The following is a 27,127-nucleotide window of genomic DNA, read 5'->3' as shown; positions in this document are numbered from 1 at the left end:
TCTCTCTCTCTCTCTCTCTCTCTCTCTCTCTGTCTTTCTCTCATTTTGCTCTACAAGTTACTTGAATAGTTCAGAGCTTGAAGTCATTATAGTTCTTTTGCCTTCACACTCAGTGGTGAAAAGAGCTCTCATTCTATCTGTCTCTCTCTCTCTCTCTCTCTCTCTCTCTCTCTCTCTCTCTCTCTCTCTCTCTCTCTCTCTCTCTCTCTCACACACTCTCTTTCTCTCCCTTTCTGTTTTGAGTTACCATGTAATTTCTACAGCCACAGAGAAATGCCAATAGCAAGTAGAGAGAAAGTGAAGAAAATCTTCCTGGAAAAAGCACTCATTTAGACAGGGGCCATCACTCTGGTCGAGGTGACGGCCATTTCAAAGCCATTTGGTGTTAATGTGCCTCTAATGCATTTCTCTCATTGACAGCACTTTGTACTCTGTATTTCTGTTCTTGAATAGATTCGCTTACTGTCACTGAAGGTCTATAGCCACTTCCGCTACTCTTTACCTTAGACATCGTAGCAATACGGGTTCAGTGACCCAGCAAACAGCCTGTGTTTCCATTGTTCATAAAACAGAACCACTACATAATCAGAAGTGGAAGCTTAATACCTTACAAATATCATTAGAACACTTTGGTGTTGTATTTTTGGATTGGAATTTGCAATGTATCATTTCGACTCTTTCAGCATGAGCACCATGACGACAATTGTGCTCAAGATCTTTTTAATTTCTGATGTCTATACTGAGTCTGCTAGATTTCAAGGTTTGCTGTCGTTAGCAGTGGATTATTTGTGTAGTTTATTGCAACTGTCAATAGAACTGTTTCTTTCTTCCACACACTTTCTTGAATGTACATTTTGACGTAAAAGAGGCCATGTAGCTGAGCGGTTGTCAAGGCAACACTGACGCCTGTGATGACACTAGTTCTTGTTTTCGGACACGCAGCTCTTTAGCACTGGAAATGAAATGATTTCTCTGTTTAATGATCTGGAGTCGCCAGCTCGGAAAACCACAATGGCACCTTCCAGATGCTCTTTTTAATCCATGAGTTTGGGCTCAGTGTAGGTGAATTAAATCTTGTACAGCTGTTGAATTCAGCCTTTGAGACTGAAGAATGTGTAAAAATGAACTGCCAGAGTTCGTGATCTCATCAGCCCTACAGCAAAGCGAACCCTCAGAGAGGGTGCCATGCACAGGAAGTTGGGGTGACTAACCAGATGCTGTCCACAGCTCTTAATTTAAAGCGGAGGTGCAAATGGCAGTCAAGGGTAGGCCCAAATTAATGACAGATGCCATAAACAGAAAGACAAAGAGGTAACTAGAGGACACTCAATTAGTTTTGTTATAGTGTCTTTAGTGTCTGTAGTGTAGTGCCTCACCCCCCATTGTAATTGTAATGAAACTTGAAATTGCATACACTAATCAGAACAATTGCATCTATCTAGTGCTTGAGATAACATCTTATGTTAACAGCTTATGTAAGGTCACGGTTTGGCTTGTATCAAAGAGAAAGCACTATTCACTCTGAAAACTTATTTATCTTTAATAATGAGGCAGAGCCTAGGATAATAGATTTGTTAACTTTCGGCCACCTGGATCATGCACTGTTGATTACTGGGCTACACTAAAGTTGAAATATTTGTTCCAAACTCAAAAAAGAATATAAAATGTGAACTCTTGTCCTTTGTTTGCCTCAAAGCTGCTGCTTCTTCTTCTTCTTCTTCTTCTTCTTCGACTTCTCCCATTAGGGGTCGCCACGGTGGATCATCCGTCTCCATACCCCCCTGTCCTCTAAATCTGCATGTCTTCCCTCACCACATCCATAAACCTCCTCCTTGGTCTTCCTCTTTTCCTCCTTCCTGGCGGCTCCATCCTCAGCATTCTCCTACCGGTATATCCCATGTCCCTCTTCTGCACATGTCCAAACCATCTTAATCTCATCTCCTTCACCTTGTCTTCAAAACGTCCTACATGCGCTGTCCCTCTAATAAACTCATTTCTAATCCTGTCCATCCTCATCACTCCCAACGAAAACCTCAACATCTTCAGCTCTGCTACCGCCAGCTCCACCTCCTGTCTTTTACTCGATGCCACTGTCTCTAAACCATACAACATCGCAGGTCTCACCACAGTCCTATAAACTTTCCCTTTCACTCTCGCAGAAACCCTACTATTTGTTAGCCTCAAAGCAAGTTGGCAAAAATTGACACATGAGTGAGCAGTAGAGGAAGATTGAGAGTCAGTGTGTTAGTGAGAGGTCACGGTCATGGTGTATTAGCTGTAAAAGTATAGGTTGATATTAATGTTTGTAAGCAGGTCCTGAAGGGAAGGTTTGAAATAGGCTTACAGGAAGTACATGAAGCACTTAAGTGCTGAAACCTGAACAGATGGTGTAGGATGGTGGCACACTGAGCCAAAGTCCTTATTGTGAAATGGGATGTGAAAAACCTCACTATCCGCTATTAAAGATGACAAGTTTGATCCCACAGGCTCTTTGCCTAATCTCTGTCTCTGGGCTGCCAGGCCCTCCATCATGTCATCTCTTTATTGCTACCTACTTCCTCCCTTTCTTCACATATATTATTCCTCTGCTCTTCCACCTGTGCCTGTGCTCCATATTTCCATTTTGCTATTTTTTTTTTTATCAGAGGGACGAAATTAGACCTAGCTCATTTGGCAAGCCTGTGTCAACGTCTCCTCTAATTATCCTTTCCTCTATGATTTTCATCTCTTTCATGCTCTTTCATATTGTCCGCTCTACTTTTCTGCATTTCCCTCTAACCCATGTTAATTTGTCCATTGTTTTCTTTTGACCAGATGAGCCCCGATGAGCTGGAGCTCTACGTGAACCAGCAGTTCGATGAGTTACAGAGGCTGGTGCGTCTGGAGGAGTGGCGCGTGCTTCACCTGGTAGACCTGAAGGAGGCATTTTTGACGGCACAGGCCGCTGAGAAGATTGCTGAGATCAGCGTTCACACCGAGAAACTGCAGGAGGAGATGGACTCCATCACCCAGCAGCTGGGTGAGCTTGATCACGCTGAGCAAAATGGCGTGGGCCCAGCCGGCCTGGCACCTCTGCTGGCAGGACAACCGCAGCCCCCTGGTGCCGCACTGCTGGAACCAAGGCCTCCGGTAAGCAGATATTCTCCTTCAAAACAGATTACATTTACAAAAAGTGCACTGGAGTAAAGTGCATTGGCAGTTGAGGTTTTAACATTTGTAGGATTTTCTATGATTTTCAATGTCATAATATTAAATTAAATCTTTATATTACATTTATTGTCAGCAGTGAAAGCTTTTACACAACATAGCAAACATAAATTACACAAATTTCAGCTCTAAAGAAACCCACTGACATTTTTTTAACAAGATCAGTGATTGCTACAAAAAAAAAACGCTATTGATTAGAAAAATGGCCAAATGAACTGCATTAGAAATTCATGAACACTATAACACTCTTATTTTATAAATCTTTTTGATGAAAAAGTCTAGTCTTTTAATTTAGGAAGTCAATATATGCAAGCATTATTATGAGCAATGGCTGAAATGTTAGCAGAGAAAATCAGTTTGCAGGATTGGTTAGTCCATTTACACAACTTTTATTGCCTGAGAACTAGTGAACTAAGTGTTAATAAATTGAGCTCTTTCTCACTGAGATGTTATTTACCACCTGATTTGAATGCAGAAACAGGTAATGTAGCCTGAGTCAATCCATAAATTATTATTCTGTCTTCACCACAAAGGTCATTGCATTTATCAGTGCGACACACACGTTTTCAGACAAATAATTGTGGGCTCATACTGTCACTATAAAAAGCGTCTAAACATCTAAAGTCTCCCCAGGCATCGGACCTGAAACGGAAAATGTTTCCAAAATGTCTTTTGTTTTCTTTTTTTTTTTCCTGAACTCTGTTAATGTTCTGAGCCAGTCCTCCTGAGTGTGCACTAAAAATTCCTAAACGAGGTTGGTTGACTGGAAGGTGGGTGTGTGTTTTGAAGGTCTTTAGATGAATGACGCTATTAAGATTGGTTGTGTGGTTTCTCAGGGCCACAAGAAGAGCGTGAGAGGAAGGGAAGGTCTCAGCAAATCTAGGGAGGCTTACGAAGGGCAGTGGTGTAAGCATTCAGGACACACACGCAGTTCTGAAGGCAGCAGGATTTACCACACACACCGCAGATGTATACGTGAAGGACAGTGGTGTAGGCAGGTTATTGAGCCTCTGGATGTTTGCCAGTGCTGAGTCTGACATGAATCTACAGCTAGAACAACTGCACATACCAAGGTCATGCTCACACTTACACAAATTACCCTAGACACAAACTTATTAACGCTTGTTTATGCACATAAACCAGGTCACTCTGCCTCGTGTTATACACCACATACACACTTAGGCTTTTACTGCTTACAGAATTGAAATGATCCTCTTAGCTCAGCTAGTGTGAGAACAATTTCCAGTAGCAGCATGGACTAATTTATTCGTGTGTGTGTGTGTGTCCCCTGCCCTGAATGACTAGTGGAAGCTGGGAAATGGCCCACCCTAGGTTAATTGCAATTGTAATTAAATGTTGTTTGATTATTCTATGTATAAGACTTAAAGTCACGTATGGAGAAAGACACAGATACACACTTGGCTGTGTGGTACATTTATACCAGTAATGGAAATCGTTTGGTGTATTAGTGCTCCCTGAATGTGTGGAGTTTCAGTGCACAGTCTGACACACATCTGGTATAGAGTATTAACTGCAAGCACACATGGATCCCCTGTATTTTTAGCCTTATATTAGTCTAGATACTGAGCTATAAATAAAAAAGCTATAATGTCTCATTAAAAGATTACGAGTCTCATTGAGATGAAAAAAAAAATGACCAAAGCGACTCCCATTTAAGTATTTATACCACTAACGGCGTTGAGAGATCCATTTGCTGGTGTGCAGGCTAATCACGCTTTTTGTCGAGCTAAACGTTCATTAGAGAATATTTATATCAAAAGTCAGTCAAATGGCTAATTTGCAAACCGTTGCATTGTGGTGTTTACCATATGTGCTGCATTTTGCAATAGACCACTGGCCTGAATCAGAACAAATGAAAAACTATAGCTCTGCAATTCTTCATTTTTTCACTGAAATTCGCCTTGCTAAATGAACCTTGTTTTATAACGTTACTTGTATTTAAAAAAAAATAAATAAAAAATAATGTAGCTAGTCAATCTTTCAACAGATATCTTAGCGGCTTACACAGTGTGAATGATCACACTTCTCTGCATATGTGTATCAGACGTATATAATAAACCCAGAACATTTTAACATACACTTTGCTTTAAATCTTTAATTTAGAGATAGAAAAATATAAAAAGCCTTTCTTGTTCCATAAGTGATGCAAAAGCCACATCTCACAGCCTGTACAAATCTAAATGTGCTTCAGTGTTTTTATGTAATTCTGCTGACATTCTACTAGAATGCATTGAATTACAGTTGAATAGTAGTTACACATACTTGACACAAATAAGGAAATGTGAAAAATGTGATGTCAGAATAGGTGGATTCTTTTTCATAATAAATGTATAGAAATCTAAGAATTATTGTGACTATTCAGTCAGATAAACACACACACACACACACACACACACACACACACACACACACACACACACACACACACAAAACCACACACACATTTCATTCATTCTTTAGTTTGTAGTATAATGTACAAATCTGCAAATAGGTCAAGCAGAGCAGCATTAGGGAAGTTTCTTGCTTCATTTCCCCCATAGTGTTTTGTTAAAATTCGAGTCCAGGTCTATTATATATAATATACAGTGGTCCCGCGGAACTCGCGGGGGTTACATTCCAAGACCGGAAATTTTGGACGCACGCCCGCAGCCCCTATGTTACCTTAGTGAATTCATCTAGACATTATGTCACTTTACTACAATAATGTGTTTTAAATATTTTTTAATTTTTTTAGTGAAAACATAGTTTCAAATGTTATTCCTAACGTACCGTAATTTCCAGACTATAAAGCGAACCCAAATATAAGCCGCACCCACTGAATTTGACAAAGATTTTTATTTTAAACATAAATAAGCCGCACTTGTCTATAAGCCGCATTAAAACTAATGAACTTTTACATAGGCTTTAACGAAAGACAGTGTCTGTTACACGGTGTAACGGGTAAAATATGTTGCACTTCCTTTAGGAGCATAGCGGCATTTTGGGAATAGCCTGGCGCCGCATTTTTCCGCTATTACTGCATGTGTGCAAGACTAAGGAATATGTCCAAGTCTAAGTTTCTTTGAGTAACCTGTAACGCTGTTGCCAAGAAAATCAAAAAGCACAAGTTTTTAAAACCTGTCTGTGCTTATATGATTTCTGTTGCAACTGGAGTTAGCGAGCTCTCCCGTGACCCAGACTTAACGCTACAACGGTAAACAGTAGCCTACCAAGAAAGTAATTGTTTACGGTCTTCCTCCTTCCTTACACAACTATTTCTCTCGGGAGTTTATCTTTTGGCATCGTCGTGCGTTAAAAAAAAAAAGTTTTTTCTCCCGATGCCGTGCAGCTCAGAACACAGGTGAGGTGCGTTTTTCGGAAATTTCATTGGTCTAATGTTATGGGGTTCAGTTTTTTGGCTTGAAGTTTGTGAAACCGGGAAAAACCCAGGGAAAATTCATAAATAAGCCGCTTCGTTGTTTAAGCCGTGGGCTTCAAAACGTGGGAAAAAAGTAGCGGCTTATAGTCCGAAAAATACGGTACCTTAACATTCGTTCCTGCTGCGGATTCCCGCAAATGTTAAGATAATCCACAACTTGCTGTTGGTTAGTTTCCAAATGAGAACCCGTAAATTTTCCGAACCACAAATTATCGGGGGTTTACTGTATATCGATTTTGCGCCATCTTTTAATTACTATGAAAATGCCAGTAACACTGCTGATTGTGTGTCACAGTATAGAATTATGAAATTATTATTATCATTCAAAATGCATAATTTTAAATAATATAATAATGCAATTATTCATATACTGTATGTCATTATTTTCCAGGTATGAGTAGACTAACTTTCCACCAATTTCAGGGCTATATTCAGAGTTGAGCTCTGCGCACGTAGCGAGAAACCGAATTTCAGCAAGATCTGTTTTCAGACCTGAGGTGTAATTACAGAATACGTATCCCTGATCAAGTGGTTTAAGTGACCTGGTCAACTGAGACTGATGTTAATGCTTAATGCCAGGTCTGATCAGGTCCACAGTCTTTACTCTCTGACTGTGCCTTTCCCACATCGTCAGACACAGTTATTCATTCCTCCTTTCTCACGCCCTGATACATCAGCGCAATCAACCATCGACTGTAGATTCTGTATTGTGTACTCCATGCTTGGTGATTGATTATGTTGAATCAGCGTGGCCAGTGGGAGAAAGACTTTTGATTGCCTGTTCAAAGATTCAGTGCAGTAGAGGAGAAATGAATTTGTGCAACACAAGCAAACATTCTCAAGAGTACACAAGGTTTTTTTTTTTTTTGCTCATCCATTGAACATTTCTCAACATCTGCTCAGGGTGAGCAGAGAATTTCAATTGTAAGCTGAGTATTTAAGCAGATTTACAGTGGGTTATAGTGGTGTCTAGGCTAGCTTGTGAGACTATGCCCCAAATGTATGCAATAGCCCTAAATATTATGTCAGAATAGTATGTAGTATGGAACCTACAGTGTACAGTACCCCCTTCCATTCCATAACCCATTCGCACATCAATTGTTTATATGCATATCCATTTTTCTTAATATAATTGCATGGTTTATGCATTTGGATTCTGACTAAATGTCACATATTAACAACCGTAACAACTCATTTTTCCATGAGTTAAAAAAAAAAAAGATACAAATTACTGAAATAAAATGTTCATTCAAAATGTTGACAGTTTGCACAGGACTTTTGGTTCAAGAATTGTTTATAATCTAAAATTCCAATGGAGTCTGGTGCCCTTTTTTTCTGCTTCCCTTTGATTTCTTATTTGTTTGCGTGTTTGTTTATGTAAAATATAGCAATGCATTTATAGCAATGCATTTTGGTTATTTTGTCGTGATTTACATTTTAAATATTAAATTAAAAGAGCCTCAATTTAAGTGCACATAAGTGTGAACGCTGTGCTATAGAGATAGATAGCTTTATTTATCCTAGAGGGAAATTAAGGGTTAATTGAGACTTGTGCTATTTGATTTGCACGCCGTGTCCGACATTTGAATCCGTAAAATATTTTTATTGTGACACTGGGTCGATACTTAGTAGAACCACCTGTGACTGCTAATACAGCTGCAAGTATACAGGGATTCAATTCTATCAGCTTTGCACATCTGGATCCAGTGCCCATTTTTCTTAGCAAAATTGCTCATGTGCAGATTGGATAAAAACCACTGGTGAATAACCGAAAACTGCTGGTCCTTTGTGCTGAACCGCTCCAGTGTAGATTTGAGAGTCTGTTCAGGGTCGTTGTTCTGTTGGAACTTGAAACTTTGCTCCATATTTAAGTCTCCCGCAGACTGGAGCAGGGTTTCTTCTTGGAACGCATCGTATCTGGCACCCACCCTGGCCAGTTTGGCAGTGTCTGCTGATGAAAACTTGACACCACTGTCCCCATGGGGTTGTGGAGTTAAAGTGATGGGTATTGTTGAGATTATGCCAGACACTGTGCTTTGTGCCAGGGCCAAATGTTTCAATTTTGGTTTTACCAGATGAAAGAACCATATTCTACATTCCAATTCTCTAACCAAGACTGTCTATTTATAGCAGGTCTATTTATATTGAGATAATGTGACCCTTTTATTGCAATTTATGTGACAGAACAAATTTAGTTTTACAATAATAATAATAATTATTATTATTATTATTATTATTATTATTATATAAATAAAATAATTTGTATTTGAAAGTAAATATTTTTTACTTTTAAAACCATTATATTTTTACTAGTTGAAAAATTGAAAAATTGAAAAATTTTAAAACTTGAAAAATTATTTCCCTTTAAATGGAATGTAAACAATTTTGATCCCAATTATCACCATTTTAGGTCTTAACACTAAAATAACTGAAAGTTTGAGGGGTTAATCCTTTTTTTTTTTTTTTTTTTTTTTTTTTTAAATACAGACTGCTGCCACCTACTGGTGTGGGGAGTTATTTTATGTCTATAGTACAGAATGTTTGTGCATGATGACTGGATCTGGTTCAATCATATCATTTTGCAGAACATTTATTACAACCATGAGCCAGTGGAGAACAGTCATGAGCTGCTCTTTAATACTGGCTTGGTATGTTAGGACTCCTTTTATTTGGAAGTTTTCTGGCTGTAGTGTGTATTAGCTGTAGCCAATTATGAGCCATTTATTATCTACTTCTCAGGTAAATGAGTTCAAAGTTCAAACTACTTTAGAGTAGCATTAGCTGGGAAGCAGAGCCAAGCAGATAATGAGAGACTTTGTCTCATTGTCTCACTCTTTAACATGGTAAAGTCCCACTTGAAACTGCCTTCCCAAAGCTTGTGCCACCTCACTCTAAATTCTTTTACACACTCCTTCCAATTATCCTTTTTCAAATGATATAGTCTTTTATTTTCCATCTCAGAGAGTTCCCTAATGGAAATAACCAGCTGAGCTGAAGAGCTGAAGCACGGGCGCTAATGCATGGGCAGACGCTGTGCTCTTATCTGCTTTCAATTACACTGTCCTGTCTCCTAATTAAAGTTGAAGACATTTGTCTTTTCCTTTGTCTGTCTCTTCCTCTCTTCCTCTCAGTCCATCTCTGAAGTTTTTTTTTCACCCTTCTATTTTCTTTTTCTCTTCGTTTCTCACACTCAGTTGATTTCCCACACACACACACACACACACACACACACACACACACACACACACACACACACACACACACACGTGCAGGCACATGCAAAACTGTGGTGATAGAACTAAAATAACATCCACCCAAATTACTCCAGATCACTTTGACTCTAGCTTGGTCTCAGGCTAGTTAGCAGTGTTTGTTTTGGGCTGTAAAATGCAGCTATGAGAGAGCATGTTTAATCAGAGCAGAAGCCCACAGTTGTAGCCAGAGGCAAATGAGCGTAGATGAAAATAGCATATTCTTCCCTGGCTAATCATGAAGATGCGTTCTTTTGTGCAGAAACAGAGCCAGCTTGTTTAATCATCTTTTTTACCTAGTGATAATAGTACCAGGTGATTTATAGGCGATGTAATGAAGGAGATGTAGTAGAAAAGGCGCATCTGCTTTATTGCTTCTGTTCTTTTCAGGTCTCATTTTTCTTTCTTTATTTCCCTGATTTTCAGATGGACCCTGAAGCCAGACCGAGGTAAGACAGCTACAGTGATTTATCATTTTTATGTCTGTCTCTTTCACTCTCTTTGAGAATACACACAGCTTGTGGTGTGAATTCAAAGATCAGCTGCATAGCATCCAGATGTTTCCTCCTCAGCAAGTAAATACAGACTTCAGAGTGTGGCCTGAGTCTCTCCCCGCCGAGCTACAGGCATTCACACGCATGTACATGCACACACGCACAAACAGAATAATTACTTGCAATTATTATACCCCAAAATCTGACAATGCATCATGTACACACAGTGACAATCTTTTATACCTTTTCCATTTGTACACACAGCTATAAATCAGCGTTTATATACATCTTATGAACTGTGTGTGTGTGTGTGTGTGTGTGTGTGATAGAGGAGTTGTCTTAATAGTAGTAGAGTTGAAGTGTGGGAGTGTGGTGTGTTTGTGTTGTGTGTGTGATAGCAGCAGTTGTAGTAATAGTAGTAGCGTTGAACTGTGAGAGGGTAGTGTGTGTGTGTGTGTGTGTGTGTGTGTGTGTGTGTGTGTGTGTGTGATGCAAGATAACATTATTTAATTTTCTTAATATTTTTTGCACTATATGTTCATGTCTATATTTAGCTTAATATAAGTTTCACAAAACAATTACAGAAGAAGAAATGTAAGAACATTTCTGAGCCTGAACGTTTGTAAAGAATGGGTGTTAATATCGATTACAAACTTAGTGCCGTAACCAAAAGCACAAACATGCATTTAGGCTCCTCGACTGGGAGCAAATTTAGAATTTAATTTGGTTTCGACTTTCCTTAGTTATTATCACGAGATCACTTAGCACATGCCCTTGGATAAGGTCAGTACAACCACACACACACACACACACACACACACACACACACACACACAGAGTGGTCTCAAATGTAATTTTCATTAGTGTAGTGAGAGTGACTCGCGCTATCTGATAACCATCCATATAAACCTTTATCGACTCATGGCTGGATGGACGAATGGAGAACGGAGGGGAAGAAAGACTAAAGAGAAGATGAGTTAACGGGTGAGGTCAGAAAATGAGGCGGGGGCGTATTGGGAGATATGAGACGACGAAGAAGGAAAAATACAGTAGGGATTAAATGGAAGAGGGCAATATTAGTGCAGGGTTTTGTTTTTCCTTTTTACAGATACAATGTAAGTGATGATGTGACGATTACCGTTATAAAGTAAAAGCAGCTGCATCATCGTTATAATGGGCGATGACACTGTTGTTTATTTGGAGAGTGTTTTTGGCTTCCTTTGTTTAGCTGGCTGCTTAATCAAGCAACTTCTAATAGCTGTCGAACTCGCTTGATGATGGGTTCTTAAATTTTGGCACCCCAGATGACTAGGAAATGAATATTGGTTTTTGGGTGCTGGATATAATTGTTGTGATTGCTTTCAGGAAATTTAATGATTATCCAGATTGAGGTCTTCGAGGTTTTTCTTTTGTTTGACCTCAGAAAACTGAAGACTTCCGCGCTGAACCGAAAAAGAAAAACAGCTCTAGTTTTCTGGTGCCAAAAATTAAATACAAGTAACAGTTCCTAGATTACTAATGCATTTACTGATACAATTGTATACACGCACACAGCAACCCACACAGCAAAGGAGAAATAGTTATAAAAGCTGTCTGCACACTGATCATGTGGATCTAATCTTTCAACTGCAGCCTCTCTGAAAAATTCAGTTGTGTGTTTATTGTGCAGCTGTGTGTGGGTGTACATTTGTGTATTTGAGCTTCTATAAACTGATAAAAAAGTATGGTATATAGGACAGAAATGTAGCGTTGCATACTTGTAGGCAAAGTTCTTATTTTATCCCTTTTTCATTTAATAAATCAGTCTGCCCCCTACCAGTATCCAAAAATGCACTTTTGGTGCACTCACTTCTACACACACACACACACACACATGCTCATACTCACAAACAGACGTATATCTACTTAGATGCACACTCACACAGCCTATAATAAAAGGCATTGATCCCATTTCAGATACTCATCCGCTGCACTGACAATATCATTTAGGGACTATGTTTTGTCCTCGCTGTATTAGACAAAGGTTGGAGGTGATGTGTGTGGTGTAGTGTTACAGATCAATACTGAAGGAGATGATGGGAAGAGAGAGACTGTGTGTGTGTGTGTGTGTGTGTGTGTGTGTGTGTGTGTGTGTGTGTGTGTGTGTGTGTGTGTGTGTGTGTGTGTGTTTATATCCCCTGAGAGGTCAGGGACCCTAAAAGCCAAAGATTGGCTTGAGCTACACGAATAGAGAAAGAGAGCAGGGAGATAAATGAGTGGGGTTCAGAGGGAGACCGAAAAGGATCAGCAAGAAATTGGACACACATTCACACACACTCACATTCACACATTGGTGTTGAGTTGATTTTTGCACTGCCTTAGAGTTTTAAAAGGAAGGCATGACAGGGTTTGATGTTACAGCAAATGAATCAATATCGGGGGTTGTGTGGAGTGGCTTGATGCATAGCTGATTAGGTTTCCAATAAAAAGCACATCAGAGACTGTTTCATTCTTCTTATACTAATTATTGTATATTTTTTTATGATAATTCAAGAATGACACGTCATACTTTCAACTCTTTAGTGAACTAGGTTATTTTCTGTTATCACTTACATTATAGCAGCTATAAAGAGTCATTTCCTCATCAGTTCCCCTCTCTCTCTCTCTCTCTCTCTCTTTCTCTCTCTTTTACATATTTCTTACTTACTCGAAATCAAAAAGACATGTCATGTTAATCACAAGCTCTGCAACTTGGTGCTGTGCTGTATAATAAAGACTATGTACTTCAGTATGTAGTACCTGATTTCCGCATTGTACTTGCAAATCGTCGCTGAATGGAAATGTCAAATTACTGTATGAAGCAGTCACAGGAACAAGCATGGATTTTATAACAAAAGGCTTCGCTTTAATTTTTTGTTTATTTTTTTGCTTCTAAATGGCATTCAGGCTTGTGCTGCTAATCCACTTGCTCAGCGTGTTGGCCTTTCAGCAGAGTTGAAACCATGTATGTCAAACAATGGTTGCTATTCTAAGGACTAAAGGGAAAAGCACAGGTCGTTTCTTCTCTCCAACAGCACTCACCTTCAGCTCCTGACATTATTGTGGCCGCGTGTACCATAGCAGTGCAATTCCAACCGCGCAATTATTCTAGGTCTGCTGTGCATCAACTGAGCAGGTGCAAAAAATTCACTGAGGTTTTCTTGAAGATATAACAATTTTGTTAGCAATTTGTCAACGAATAGCCTCTCGGTCCCCAGAGCCTCCTGCCTTCTCTTGACAGAACTTTAGCAAGAAGCAAGTTTTGTGTTTGTTGTATTTTTACTGGGCTCAAAATAGGTACGTTTTAGATATGAAAAAGAACATCTGCACCTTCCCACTTTGTTTTGCATAGCGAGGGTCAGGAATTTGGCCACAGCCCTGAAGCATTCAAGCGAACTCTGTGTACAGTAACCTGCACGTATGAGTGTGGGGGAGTAAAAGTGTGCGTGTGTTTGTGTGTGTGTGAGATTCAGCATGCATCGGGCATGTAAATGCATGGCATGACTGCGCTGTAAATGGAGACAGACGAACCATATTAATCATGCAGTGTAATCACTGTAATGTGATAACGAGCTACAGCAATCTGACACTTCTCATTACCATAGTGCTTCTCTCTTTTTCACTCTTTCTCTCTCTCCCTCTCTCTGACAAGATGGCACATTTGCAGGCGAACACATCCTTCCATATTTCACATAAAATTCTATCAGCATAAACAGTTATATGACATAAAGCCAGCACAATGTGGAGTATAGTGCTCAATTAATGGGTATATTCAGGGCAGTCTTAACCTAAAATACTACTGATTATGTGAAAATAAAGCTACATTTTATAGTTGTAATTTATATAGCTGTAGTAATGGTCACCTGGTGGTCTAGTGGTTAGGATGCGGCGCTTTCACCGATGTGGCCCGGGTTCGATCCCCGGTCAGCTAACCAACCCCAGCCACTCTTAGTGCTGGTCCCAAGCCTGGATAAATGGGGAGGGTTGCGTTAGGAAGGGCATCCAGCATAAAAACGTGCCAAATCAAACATGCAGATGATCCGCTGTGGCGACCCCTATTGGGAGAAGCCAAAAGAAAGTTTTTAGTTAGTAATTATGCCATTGTCTCACTTTTGTCACATCAGTTCCAATTTGTCTCAAATTGTTTACTAACCAGCAGCCAATTAAACGAGTTTGAGTGCAAGTTTGGGAGCAAGTCAAAGTATCAAGTCAATGGTCATTTTAAAACTAGTGCCGTTACAATTTTTGGATGCGCCGCACACTGAACAGGTTAAAGTACACTATATGAACAAATATATTGTGCTTTTTGAACAACCCATTCTACATTTAGTTTTCATTTGCCATTATAATAACCTCTAATCTACTGGGAAGACGTTCCACTGGATTTTGGTGTGTGCTTGTGGAGCTCTGTGCTCATTCAGCTACAAATATGTTAGTAAAGTCAGGTACTGGTGTAGATTAAGGAGGCCTGGGGTGCAGTCAGCATTCCAGTGAATCTCAAAGATGTTGAATAAGGTTGAGGTCAGTGCTCAGTAGCAGGCCACTCAAGAGCTTTAACTCCAGCCAAAGTTATCTGTAGCTTCTTGGAGCTTGCTGTGTGCACAGAGGCATTGTTGTACTGGAACAAGTATGTGTTTAAATGCTAAATCTTAAGACATCCTATACAATTGCTGTGCCTCCAACATAATATTAATAACTAATGACATTATTCTTGTGTATGACTTCAGTGCATGTTACTCTGCTGGATATAAAAGTAAAAAAAAATCCAGCTGTTTAACAACAGATATATGATTACAAAAAAAAAAAAACTGTTTGCAATTGTTTGGTCTACATTAGAGCAGGTTATCCTGTGAGATCATTTTTTTGATGAAACGATCAAAATGTTATACAATAAAGCCAATTTTTTGCAGCTTCTTTTTTTTGTCATATTTAGCAATGGTGCCAATATTTGTAGACGGCACTGTATTCAAAACATTTACATTTGCTGTTGGAAACATAGTTATAACAGTGACCATAGCCCATAAAAATATCCACTGCATACAGAAATCCTAAAAAAAATTAATGTATTGATTACATAAAATGACGTGAACATGCTGCAAATTATCAGGCATTGGATGAGAAGTCAGCATTAACTACTTGGTACTAAGATAAATGTTTTTTAGTTAATTCTTAATATAGTGGCCATTTCAGCTCAGCCTAGGTATTGATGGAGCTAAGGTTCTTCAGGTGAAACATGCTGCCGAACCCCATGCTCTGTTGGCTGTTAATTGGCCGAGTTCTTGTTGTTGGATGTGCGGTGGAAAAAGCCTGTGCATCTTTGCCAGGATAAGGGTTTCACTGTCACTCCTGCAGTTGTCTTGTCATGCTCAGGTGACCAACAGATAAACTACAGCGATAAGGAACTCAAAAGCGTTTGACTGAAATGCATAATGTCACTCCTGTCATTCGTAAACGTATCCCAGTGCTGATTCATGTATTACAGATTTAACCAGTCAGTCATGCTCTGATTCATGTTTAAAAGTGTGTGTGTGTGTGTGTGTGTGTGTGTGTGTGTGTGCGCGCGCGCGTGTGTGTGCTCAATTTTGAAACCATGATTATTTATTAGAAATGTTCCTGCAGTAAATAACCCAAATAGTAGCACTTTTATTGCATCATCATATTATCCTGTTTTACAGCCATCAGTCAAATGAATAAATCTCTGAGATTTATCAGGAAAAAAAAATAATAATCATTTAGTCACGCAAAAACATATGCCACCAAATAGTGGAAACTGAATGAGAGAGCTTGTGATTTAATTTCAATTAAAAATGAATTAAGAACTATTTGTAATTTTATGAGCCTCACTAATATCAATTATGTTCATTATGGTGAACGAAGAGAGGAAGCCAAAACTCAAGATCATAATTTAAATATGATTCATCGTGCAGCACGGGTACGGTTGTTTGCGAGAACACACACATCGCCCGAAGCTGGAAAGCTGCTTGGTTTCTCTCCCACAGTGGAGCCTTATTGCACACGCCCTCTATTCTCTGAACAGGGTGGCTACGTGTGTGTGTGTGTGTGTGTGCGTGTGAGGGTGCGCACGTGTGTGTGTGTGTGTGTGTGTGCGGGTGCGCACGTGTGTGTGTGTGTGTGTGTGTGTGTGTCTACACATGCTAGCAGAATCAATATGCAGCCTGAATAATTTACGCTCTTTCACATGCTTCCTTTCTTCCACTCTTCCTTTCACTGTCTTTGAATTTCATACTCACACTTTCAGTAACACCCACACTCAGACACCTTTAAACCGCACACACACACACCTCTTTTCTACACTATATATAGTGTAGAGTTGAAACTGACAGATTAGTAAGCATACATTATTGATGTTCATTAATATGATTATTATATTTAAAGAAAATGGCTATAATAGATCTAAGCCTATAGTCCCCCCCAATTCTACCTCAGGTTGTAATGTAATGTTATGTTTTACCCTTCCTAGAATCCAATTTGGGATTTGAAATCTAATTGGGCTCTGAAATCTCCATCAATACCCATCTCGATATCGTGCAGTGTCCCCATAGAAACCGAGCCCCTCTACGTATTCATCCTTGCTGTTTGTCGTGTTTGAAACGTGCCGCGAGAACAATATTGCAGATTTAAAAAATGAAATCTTTGTCACATAGCTCTTCGTGAACAAATAAAACAGATTAGCAGGTGAACGTAGAACGAGGATAAACCGATTTTTCAGTATCTCTGAAGCAGCACATCGGGGAGGAAAATGTGAATCGTTAAGCGTCCACCGAGTTTTTATTGCCTATTTTCTACTATGGTGCTCAGTCTATCTGAAGTGAGTTTAGACTCATGACCTTTCCTTATGATCAAACACAGTGCACTAGTTTTTTTTTTTTCCTTCATTGGCCTGCATAGTGCAACGTCAGCATCTTTAGCAGAATTCCCAAGTGTTTTGGAAACCTTGCAGGTTATAAAGACTCATATGCTATTTGTGGGAAACACCTGGGATATGATAGGATATGTTTAATGGATAAAATGTCCAAAACATAATCGATGAGCTTCAGGAAAAAAGGTAATGTTTGCTTATTAATCCATAGAGATCACATTTCTGGTGTATTATCAGTTGAGGAGATCTGCTAAATTGGGAAGCGATCAATGTTTAATTTCATGTTCAAGTTTATTTCTACTGCGCTTTTCATGAGGGACATTATCTCAAAAGCAGCTTTACAGAATATAAGAATTATAGAAGAAAAGATTTAAATATAAGGGAATTAGATTAGATTGTTTTTATCCCCGATGAGCAGCCTGGGGCAACTGTGGCAAGGAAAAAACTCCCTTAGATAGTATGAGAGAGAAACCTTGAGAGGAACCAGACTCAAAAGGGGAACCCATTGAGGCGGTGATATCAAGAGCATGATTATAAATCATTAAAACAATACAAAATACTGGAGAGTTCATTCTCTATGAGTAGGCTTATGTTATGATGTGAAATGATGAAGGCTTTAATGTGGATGCCGTGGTGGAGCACCAAGATAAGGAAATACAGTATGAAGAACCCCAGTTCACATGGATAACCCTAAAGGCTACGAATGTGCCTTTTTATTATTAACTCAACAAAAGAAGGTCACTATTTATAAATATCATCCATCAAAGTGTCAGTGTACAAAACAGTATTTAGTTTTGCTAAGAGAAGCTGGATTTTCTGACCAAATGTGGGAATATTTGGTTGAAATCTACTTTTTCATCAGTGGTGATGTTCTGACTGAAAGATGCCTTGTGTAGAAGTGTGTTTATCTTTCAGTGAGTCATTAAAGGATTTCAATCAATGAGAAGAAACAGCTGCCATGTAGACATTGTGCAGACCCTGGAAAATGACTCAGGGTCATGGTTCATCTGGAGTCTATCCAAGACGCCCAGGGTGCGAGACAGGAACAAATGGAATGCCGGTACATCGCAGGACAACTTGTACACATACATTTACACCTGTGCATGTGACAGTAACCGAAGCTCAGGTTAAAAAAAGAGACCCCCAGCTGTGAGGTGACAACATTGATTTCTGTAGATGAAGAAAAAAAAAAAAAAAGAGTACGATTGTGCATGGATCTTAAGCAGACTAAAAGAAGTCTGAAACCAGCATGTGAGTCATTGGTATGTCTGTCTGAGGGTAAACAAGGATGAAAGGAAACATGGTGATTGAAGCAGAATGAGTTATTGACAATCATTAGCCCAAGTAACTATAGTGTGTGTTCATGCATAAATGAGTGAGAATGATGTTAAGAATAATTGTTACTCTATTAGGGTGTTTTGGTTTGTTTGTGTGTGTTTTATTTTTGTGATGTTGCTGGCAATGGAAATGTGGCTAGATGATGTGGAAAAAAAAACCGCCTAGAAAGAAAACAGTTCAATTATTGATGTGCTCCTGCAGGAGATTTGCCTCCTGAATAAGTACTGAGTATGGCTCTCAAGGCAACCACAGGTAAAGAGACTTAATGCCAAGCAGAGGACGCGCTCGCTTTATCAGAGTCTACAATGCACACGTTATTTCATATAACACCAACAGGTTTATCTCTGACTGCGAGGCACTCGAGTTCCTTTAATTTCTGTGTGCATACCTCTGTGTGCACTCCAACAGCTTTCTGTAGCAACTGAACACAAGATTATTTATAAAGTGGAAAAAAAAACTTTATATTTTATAACTTAAAATGTTGGTGAAGGAGCGGATATTTACAGCAGCTATAATATAACAGCATGCTCCATTATTTCTCACACAATATGTTGCCCAGCTCAAAAATTATTGGCATCCTTGATTTAAAAACAACAAAAAAAACTGTCTTTGAAAAAATGTCTTTGGCATGCCTTATCAATAACTTTCTTTCGGCTTCTTCCATTAGGGGTTGGCACAGCGGATCATCCGTATTCGTGATCCGCATGTTTGATTTGGCACATGTTTTTTACGCTGGATGCCCTTCCTAACGCAACCCTCCCCATTTATCCAGGCTTGGGACTGGCACTAAGAGTGCACTGGCTTGTGTAACCCTAATGGCTGGGGTTGCATGCCTTATCAATAATGAGTCATTATTTTTTTATTATTTCACACATTAATACGTAACGAATATAACGAGAATTATTTGAATATGAATCATTCTGTAGCTAGAAATCATGGGCAAACCTTTTTACCATCGTCATGTTATCAACGTTTCTAGCTTGTAGTTGCTGCCATTATTCATATAAGGTGTGGCGCGTTATAAATATCATGAAAGTTGCACTATAGAAAAAAATCTAGAAAAATCTAGATTTCCTGCAATTTGTCACAGGTTTCTCTCTCTCTGTTTTTTTTTTTCTTCCACCTGCGGAAAGTGTATTTGAGAACAGACTCTAATATAAAGGTGTGAACTGGGATTTCATTGCTTGAGTGCTGTATAAAGCTAAAGAGGCTATAAATGAACTCTAGCAGATTTTGTTCTTCATCTGCATCTGTGATGTCTGGTAATGGATTTTGTTGGTAGATTTAGCTGTGGTTCTGAGCTCATTCTGCAGCATGTATACTACTGGGTATTGTGATCTCTCACCTTTACCTGATCTCCAGCACAACAGAAGGAGTAAAAGCATTTTTTTAGGCAAGCCTATCACATTGCATTTTCTCAGAGGCAGGGTGGGGGGGGACTCGGGAAAGGGGAGGGTTGCCCCTTCTGTCTCCACATCATCGCTTGTGAAATGGGCTTTGCGGTGGCACGACAGGCCCGAGTCGAATTACCTCAGCATTTTGTTCCGCTGAAGGTAAAGCCATATTGGATTCCATTATCTGTTGATTTGATTTATGTCTGTTTTTACCACCTTACCGATGTGGCTTACATTAGAGAGCTGCTCTTACAGCCATGGGATGGTGTTACTGAGCGAGTAAGCCAGGACACACTCTTCTCCCAGAAGTGTGTGTCTTCCTGACAGGTGGCTCAGGACAGATGTGTAAAGACTTGTTTAATGAGTTATTGATGAATGTGTTTTACGCTTCATGAAGTGCTGGTGTATAATACGTAATGTAACATTACTGGATTTGGGTGTTTATATGGTTCCAGCTTTGCGTTAGCCGTAAAAGCGGTGCGCTTAGGGAATATAGAGGTACATAGAAAGAACAGAGAAAAACGCATTTTGCTCCACACCAAGCATGACTCTCTTAATTCCTCCTGTAAAATAAATACAGGACAACCTGCAGTCAAGTGAAAACCATCGGGACATATTTTTGGATATAAATACATTCCTTTCCTTTTTTTTTCTTTTAAGACATTTAAAATGTCAGGTTCACAGATGTTCAAGTATCAGAACAGGTGAAATGGTTGAAAAGTAATTAACCCATCTGTGGTCTGAATATTCTCTCAAAAATGTGCAGATTTCTGGCACCTTTTGCTTGTTATTCACACCCTCATTCTTCCTGACATGTTGGCTGTAACTCTGCCAGTAATCTTTTTTTCTTTTTTTTTTTAAGTAACTGTTCCTTTTGCTTGACTTTTTTTGCAATACAGATGGTACCCGAGTTACGATTTTTTTTTTTAATCTTATGATAACCATAGCGATGCAACAAAATTGTACTAATATTTTAGAGGTTTTGCACGGCAGGCAAAAGTAGCAGCGTTTGCTCCTCCCTCTGACTCTCGTCCGCACGCCTTCACCTATGCTCATCCACATGCGCTCTTACATACGTATATCTATTATATAGTTTATACAGTATGGTACAGGAAATTGCTCTGTTTTGCTAAATGATGTACTGTAATTTGTTCAATTATTAACAAATTACAGTAAACGACCCCATACTGATCACCATTCTTTAAGACTGAGACATAACCTATCTGGATTTCATTTTATGTGTATTTTCTTAAAATAAATGCAGTTGTTTTTAGCAAGATAATCATTTCTTCATTCCTTTATCATCAGTAAGCTTTAATGTTGAGCAGAGTTGCAGTGTATCTGTAGTCAATCCTGGGAGTGCTGGACTTGAGTTGTGAATACACCCAGGATTGAACGCCAGTCAATCACAAGGCACCACACACATTGGTGAGATTGAGAACCTGTAAGCTCCCTGTAGCTGTAAGGCACTGAAGATTCCAGCTGCACTCCATGCACCAATTAGCAGCTAGAAAACAAACCGTTTTTAATGATTGAGCATTTGGGCATTTATTTAGTTGGGAAGCACGGAACAGTTCCATGAAGAGAACTTATGTGTGAGATTCATTGAAATGTAATTCTCTCTCTATCTTTATGAGGTGTTTGTCCTGTAGCTCAGCACTAGCTCACTCCATCTTGAACGCGATCCGGCCGCCGTGCTTCACTCCTACTATCTCACACATTTGTTCACGAAGAAGGGCTATAGCTAAGTGCAGGACACACAAACCTACAGTACACACACTCAGCAGAAAAGCACTCTCAGTTTTTATTATACACGATGAAGCGAAGCACAAATCCAGGCTTCCTGCACAAATCCTGATATACCCTGTCAAGAGCTGCAGCACATTTCATAGAGGAGTGATCTGAACACTGTCATGTACATGCTTAATTTAACAACACTCCTCTCCACCACAGCTATGATTTATGGGATTCCTGGGCTCTGGACACCACCTGACTTCCTATCAGTATTCAGATAGAGAAAGCTCACATACAAACACATGAGACTCTTAAATTGGATCCATTTTATATATACATATGTAATAGTATAGTATAGTGTAATGTAATATAGTATAAAGTGTGTGTGTGTGTGTGTGTGTGTGTGTGTGTGTGTGTGTGTATGTGTGTGTGTGTGTGTGTGTGTTTTCTCTTTTCTACTTGTATACATGCAAAATCTGTTTTATTTGCATTCTCACAGACAGTCAGAAATCATTTCACTGGCAAAGGCATATTGTATATGGTTGTGTGTGCGAGACCAATAAAAATCTGAATATGACGGACACACGGGCACCATGTAATTATAGAAGAAAAAAAGAGAGAGAGAGAGAGAGAGAAATAAAGCTTTAAATTGCACATTTGTATCCTTTCTACACACATACAATAGCATTTGAGCATTTCTTTAGTTTTTTTTTCTTCTTAAGCTATGACATGACCTATGCATCTATATTATCTCTAATTTATCATTCTTCACATTCCCCTCTGCGAACTCGTTCTTACCTGTCTGTGCGTTTTGAGTTACAAGCCCCAGCTCTTTATGTGCTTACTCTGGAGCTGTTTTGCTCATTTTGACTGAAAGCCAGTCTCGCATCCTCAAAGTTGTAACAAAGCAGTCGAGGGAATAGTGCGTGACCAGACAGGCAATATTTAGCTTTTTCTCTCTCTCTCTCTCTATGACATATTTGGCTCTTGCCTCAATGAGGTGTACGATCGAGAAATATTACCTCCAGGATTTGGCTGGCTTTAATGACAAAAATGTTCAAAGATGCATCAGTGCACATAAAGGTTTATAAGTCAAGGAGCATGTGACAGAGACTTTTCTTACAGACATCTTACCTTAGCTCTATTGGACTGTATAGACCACTGTGCCTACCTTATAGCACTAAATGCTGCAGGGTGGAGTTTGAACAGAATATTAATTGCAGTAGCCAGATGGCTAGAAAGTCTCTCTGAAATGTAGGAATAGATCAAGAAAGCCCTTTTGGATTCGAGTCAAATTTGCGAATTTCAGTAGGAGTTTATGGAAGAAACTCAGTAGATTGAAGCTTATCATGTCCAAATTGTAACCTCTTCAAACCGTCATGTCTCATATGCATATTAATGGCATAAAACATGGAAAAGTTTACACTTTAGCTAAGCAGACTAGCTACCTTGCATTAGTAACAAACAAATGACAGTACAGTACAAGACACTGTCAGTCTGCCTGTGACAAAGGCATGCTAGTTTATAAGCAGGTAGCTAGTCAGTTAGTTAGCACCATTTTAGCATTATCACTTGTGGTATGTTTTGGTGGGTGCTAAAGAAGGATTTTTATTTTGTAATTGTACTTGAAAAATAATAGAGTATTTGTATGGGGAAACTTCTACTTTATTACATTTTAATGTGTAATATCTTACTTTTTACTCTACTAAATTTCAGATAGACATGCTGTTCCTCGCCACTATGAAGCAAATATATAAATTGGGCTACATGATAGTGCAGGAGAGACAACATTGTATTGCATATAGTATTATAGTTCTCAAAGATCAGGAATTTTAGGTTTGGCTGCTGTAAAATTAAATATGACTGATTCTGACATACACTTTGTCTTCCTGTGCCAAATATGTGTTGGTGTCCTATTCTAGCTAGCTACCCTAACTAATGCTTAACAGTAATATCAGTTGTGATGTGAATCGACAGGTTCAGTACTCTTCAGGTTTTTTGTATAAAGAGTGTTGATTCTGTTTAAAAGCGTTTTTTAAAAATATGGCTACGTCTAACTAAACTAAGGAGCGTAGATAGTGGTGAGTGATTAGTGACTGTGTTCTAGGTTAACAAGCTACACGGTAGATGGTGCAGTACTAGTCACTGTGTAATCTCTACACCCGCATGCACATCACCAGATGTGCAGTCACACCCTTACACCCTTCATTTGTGCTGAGTCGGAAAACGTCCTACCTTTTTTTTTTGGTCATTAAAGCATCAATGCTGTCCTCAAGGACCACCAGGTGACAAGTCCAAATTTCCAGTCATCGTTCCCTGACTCAGGTATGCCGGGAATTAGGAAAAAGCATATTTGCAGAAATGTGCATTCACTGGAAATGTTTGACAACTAAATTGGAAACCTCAGCATTATGTAAACCACTTATCTCTTTCCTCTCTTCCTCCCTCTTTCTCTTTGTCTTTATCTTTTTTAAGTACTGTGGTGTTCTTAGAGTAGCTGTGAGTGGAAAATGCTTTTTCTCAGAGGTGTTCATTTGGACACAGTTGCAGGCAGGTTCTGAAAGTATAGCCCAAATGTGCTCAGATCTGTGCTGCAGCCAACATATCAAGCTAAACTGAAATGCCTGTGTGTTCAAAATACCCCATTAGGCACTGCGCATTTCTACCACTCTTATCTTTTTTTCCACTAAGAGAATCGCTTGAGTATTATTACGAATTTATATATTCTATTTTAGAAGACTGTTAGAAGAGCACTAAAATTGGAAAATAATGGCGAGCTCAATTGATAATTGCAACTAAAGAAGATTCAGTCAGCATGATTGTTCTCACTGCAATGTAGAAAGCATTTTCCTGCTAAATTTAAGTCGGAACATTGTGTAATTGCAATAACCAGCTCGCTCAAATTATCCATGGGTAATTTCTGCTTAGGTGCTGTGTATTGTGACCCTTTGATCATATTTTTCATCACTTTAGAGGGCACAGATAGTGCTTTGTGTACATACTCATCCCCTTGGACTTTTGCATATACAATAGATAGCTTATTGGTCTTTAGGATTTAGTTTGTTTTCTAAGAAACTCTGGGATCTTCAGGATCAGGTGTATTGGGGGAAGTGGTAGCTCAGGTGCCAAGGCTCTGGGTTACTGATTGGAAGGTCAGGGGTTCAAGCCACGTTATCTTCAAGCCACCCATCTTGGGGCCCCTGAGCAAGGCCCTTAACCCTCTGTGCTCCAGGGGCACTGCATCATGGCTGACCCTGGGCTCTGACCCCAGCTTTCGAACATCGCCGGGACATGCGATAAAAGAATTTCACTGTGCTGTAAAGTGCATCTGACAAGTTTAAAGCACCTTTCTTTCTATTAAGATAATGTGAATTTAATCACACATGGATTTTCATTCCAGCTTAATATGTGACTTCTAATGGGACTTGGTTGCACCAGGACTAATTAAATGGTTTCATAGAAGTGGGAAGGTGGATTCTTATGCAGTCACGACATTTTTTTTTTTTTATTGGTAACAAATTTATTGTTATTGGTTTTTATTTGTTTTGTATTGCTTTGTTTCCCCACTTGTGTACTGTAGGCTATTTGTATAGATTCATGGCACCTGATCAAAATAAAGTCCATTTTAGTTCTAGTTTTTTATGCTAGAAAATTGAAAGGAAGGGAATTATTTCACATTTTACGTTAGTGTTCATCATCTTGGCTGAGCCACCTCTCCAGTTCTGCGTGATTCCTCACTCCTTACCGTCCATGTTCAGGCATTCGTTAAAGTATAATTGCTCTTTAATTGGACTTTAATGACTCCGAAGAAACTACAAGGCAAGCAAAAAGCAACATGTGGTAGCAGTAACGTGTTCTACCACTGTGGTGTAATTGTTTATTGCACTGCACATCTTGATGAAAAAGGTCTTCAGGGGGCTGAAGCACGTGGCCCCTGTTCAAAGAGTTCTCTTCTGACAAAACTGATACACAGCCTGTACCCATTTGGGAAGCATTTGGTCCTATTTTCTGTTCACACTGTAATTAATGATCTATTCATTATCGGGGCTCGACACAAGCGGCCGACTCACTCCGAAATTGATTCCGCGATTACCCCAGTGGCAACAACAGGGATTGTAAACTTACTAAATGAGCCTGTGTAAGATTGACTGCTTTGGGCTTTGGTGCTATCTGTATTGCTTTTTTCTTCTCCTTCCTCCTCAGACATGTAACAGAATATTGGTGGTGATTTGCCTCCAGACATTGCATGTCCATCTTATTTGGAAATAATGCAATGCTGTGCTAATTATTGTGCAGCACAGGTGTGAAATTGCTACATGCAGATTTAAAACCGGCTGTCACAAGCGACACTGAAACAGCTCAATGAATATAGAGGTGTCATTTATTATTTTCAGACCCAAAACTGTCTCGAATATTTCAAAGCCGTTAATTTTAGTTGCTTGGAGTCATTTCTTTAACCTGTTCATTGCCAAACTGAAGTATGTACAGCTTTCAGATCTGCAATATACACAGTATATCTCTGCCTTTTTATGATTGACAGCAGCACTGATGAGTTCAAGAAAACCCCCAGCTGTCATTTACAACAGAAGCTGAACAAAACTAATTGTCTCTGTTGTCATGTTTCCCATCGTATTCTGTGAGGGATGATTTTTGTCGGTACTGAAGAATGTGCCACTGTGTGCACAGAAAGATCTACTAAACCAATAATTCCTTATCCTTAACAAATACGTCTTTTTGTCAACTACAAGGTGGTAGTTATTGTGTATTTAAGGGAGGTGGTAGCTTAGTGGTTTAGGCATTGAACTTAACAGGTCCAAAGGTCATGAGTTCAAATCCCAGCCACACCAAGCTGCCACTCCTGGGCCCCTGAGCAAGGCCCTTAACCCCATAGTTGCTCAGTTGTATCAATAAGATCAATGTGATAATTTACATTGAGTGATCACAAGATCACTCTGGATAAGAGCATCTGCCAAATGCCGTAAAACGTAAATGTGTGATTTCCTCATATAGTTTAGGATATGACACACGGATTTGTTTTATTGCTTCCCTAAGGCAATGGAGTTGCCTTTCAATTCATTATTGCCAGTTCCTACCTGCTAGCATGTTCTTGCCTCCTCACCAGATAGTGAGAGTGAGAACTAATTCCTTTGAGACATTTGAAGCCAGATACCTCATCTTTTCAATCTGCTGCTCTTGAATTATCGCAAGACTAAACAGACAGAGAAAAAAGCATTGCCTGCCCTCTTCTGCATACAAGAGCTTACAGACATCACTCTGATTGACAGGTGAAGAATGTAATGCCATCAGTCGCACACCCAGAGAGGCTCATTTTACTCTCTTAGACTCGCGATAGCGACGGATGGCAGTGGCAT

The 27,127-nt window shown here is 39.3% G+C and overlaps 1 protein-coding gene across 2 annotated transcripts in view; it reads left to right on the top strand.

Annotated features, from left to right (window-relative positions):
* The window catches only part of trim44 (tripartite motif containing 44), a 47,895-nt gene that overhangs the window by 10,386 nt on the left and 10,382 nt on the right, over positions 1-27,127 (top strand). The window contains exons 4-5 of one of the 2 annotated variants that reach the window (XM_046859672.1): positions 2,815-3,129; positions 10,324-10,346. In XM_046859672.1, the coding sequence (XP_046715628.1) occupies positions 2,815-3,129; positions 10,324-10,346 (338 nt within the window). The remainder of the gene's footprint in view (positions 1-2,814; positions 3,130-10,323; positions 10,347-27,127) is intronic. The other variant, XM_046859673.1, reaches the window with a different exon arrangement.

This window comes from Silurus meridionalis, chromosome 10 (assembly GCF_014805685.1).
Source record: "Silurus meridionalis isolate SWU-2019-XX chromosome 10, ASM1480568v1, whole genome shotgun sequence".
In the NCBI taxonomy this organism is placed as follows: Eukaryota; Metazoa; Chordata; class Actinopteri; order Siluriformes; family Siluridae; genus Silurus; species Silurus meridionalis.
The sequence above is the reverse complement of the archived record's forward strand: the minus strand, read 5'-3'. Positions and strand labels throughout refer to the sequence as shown.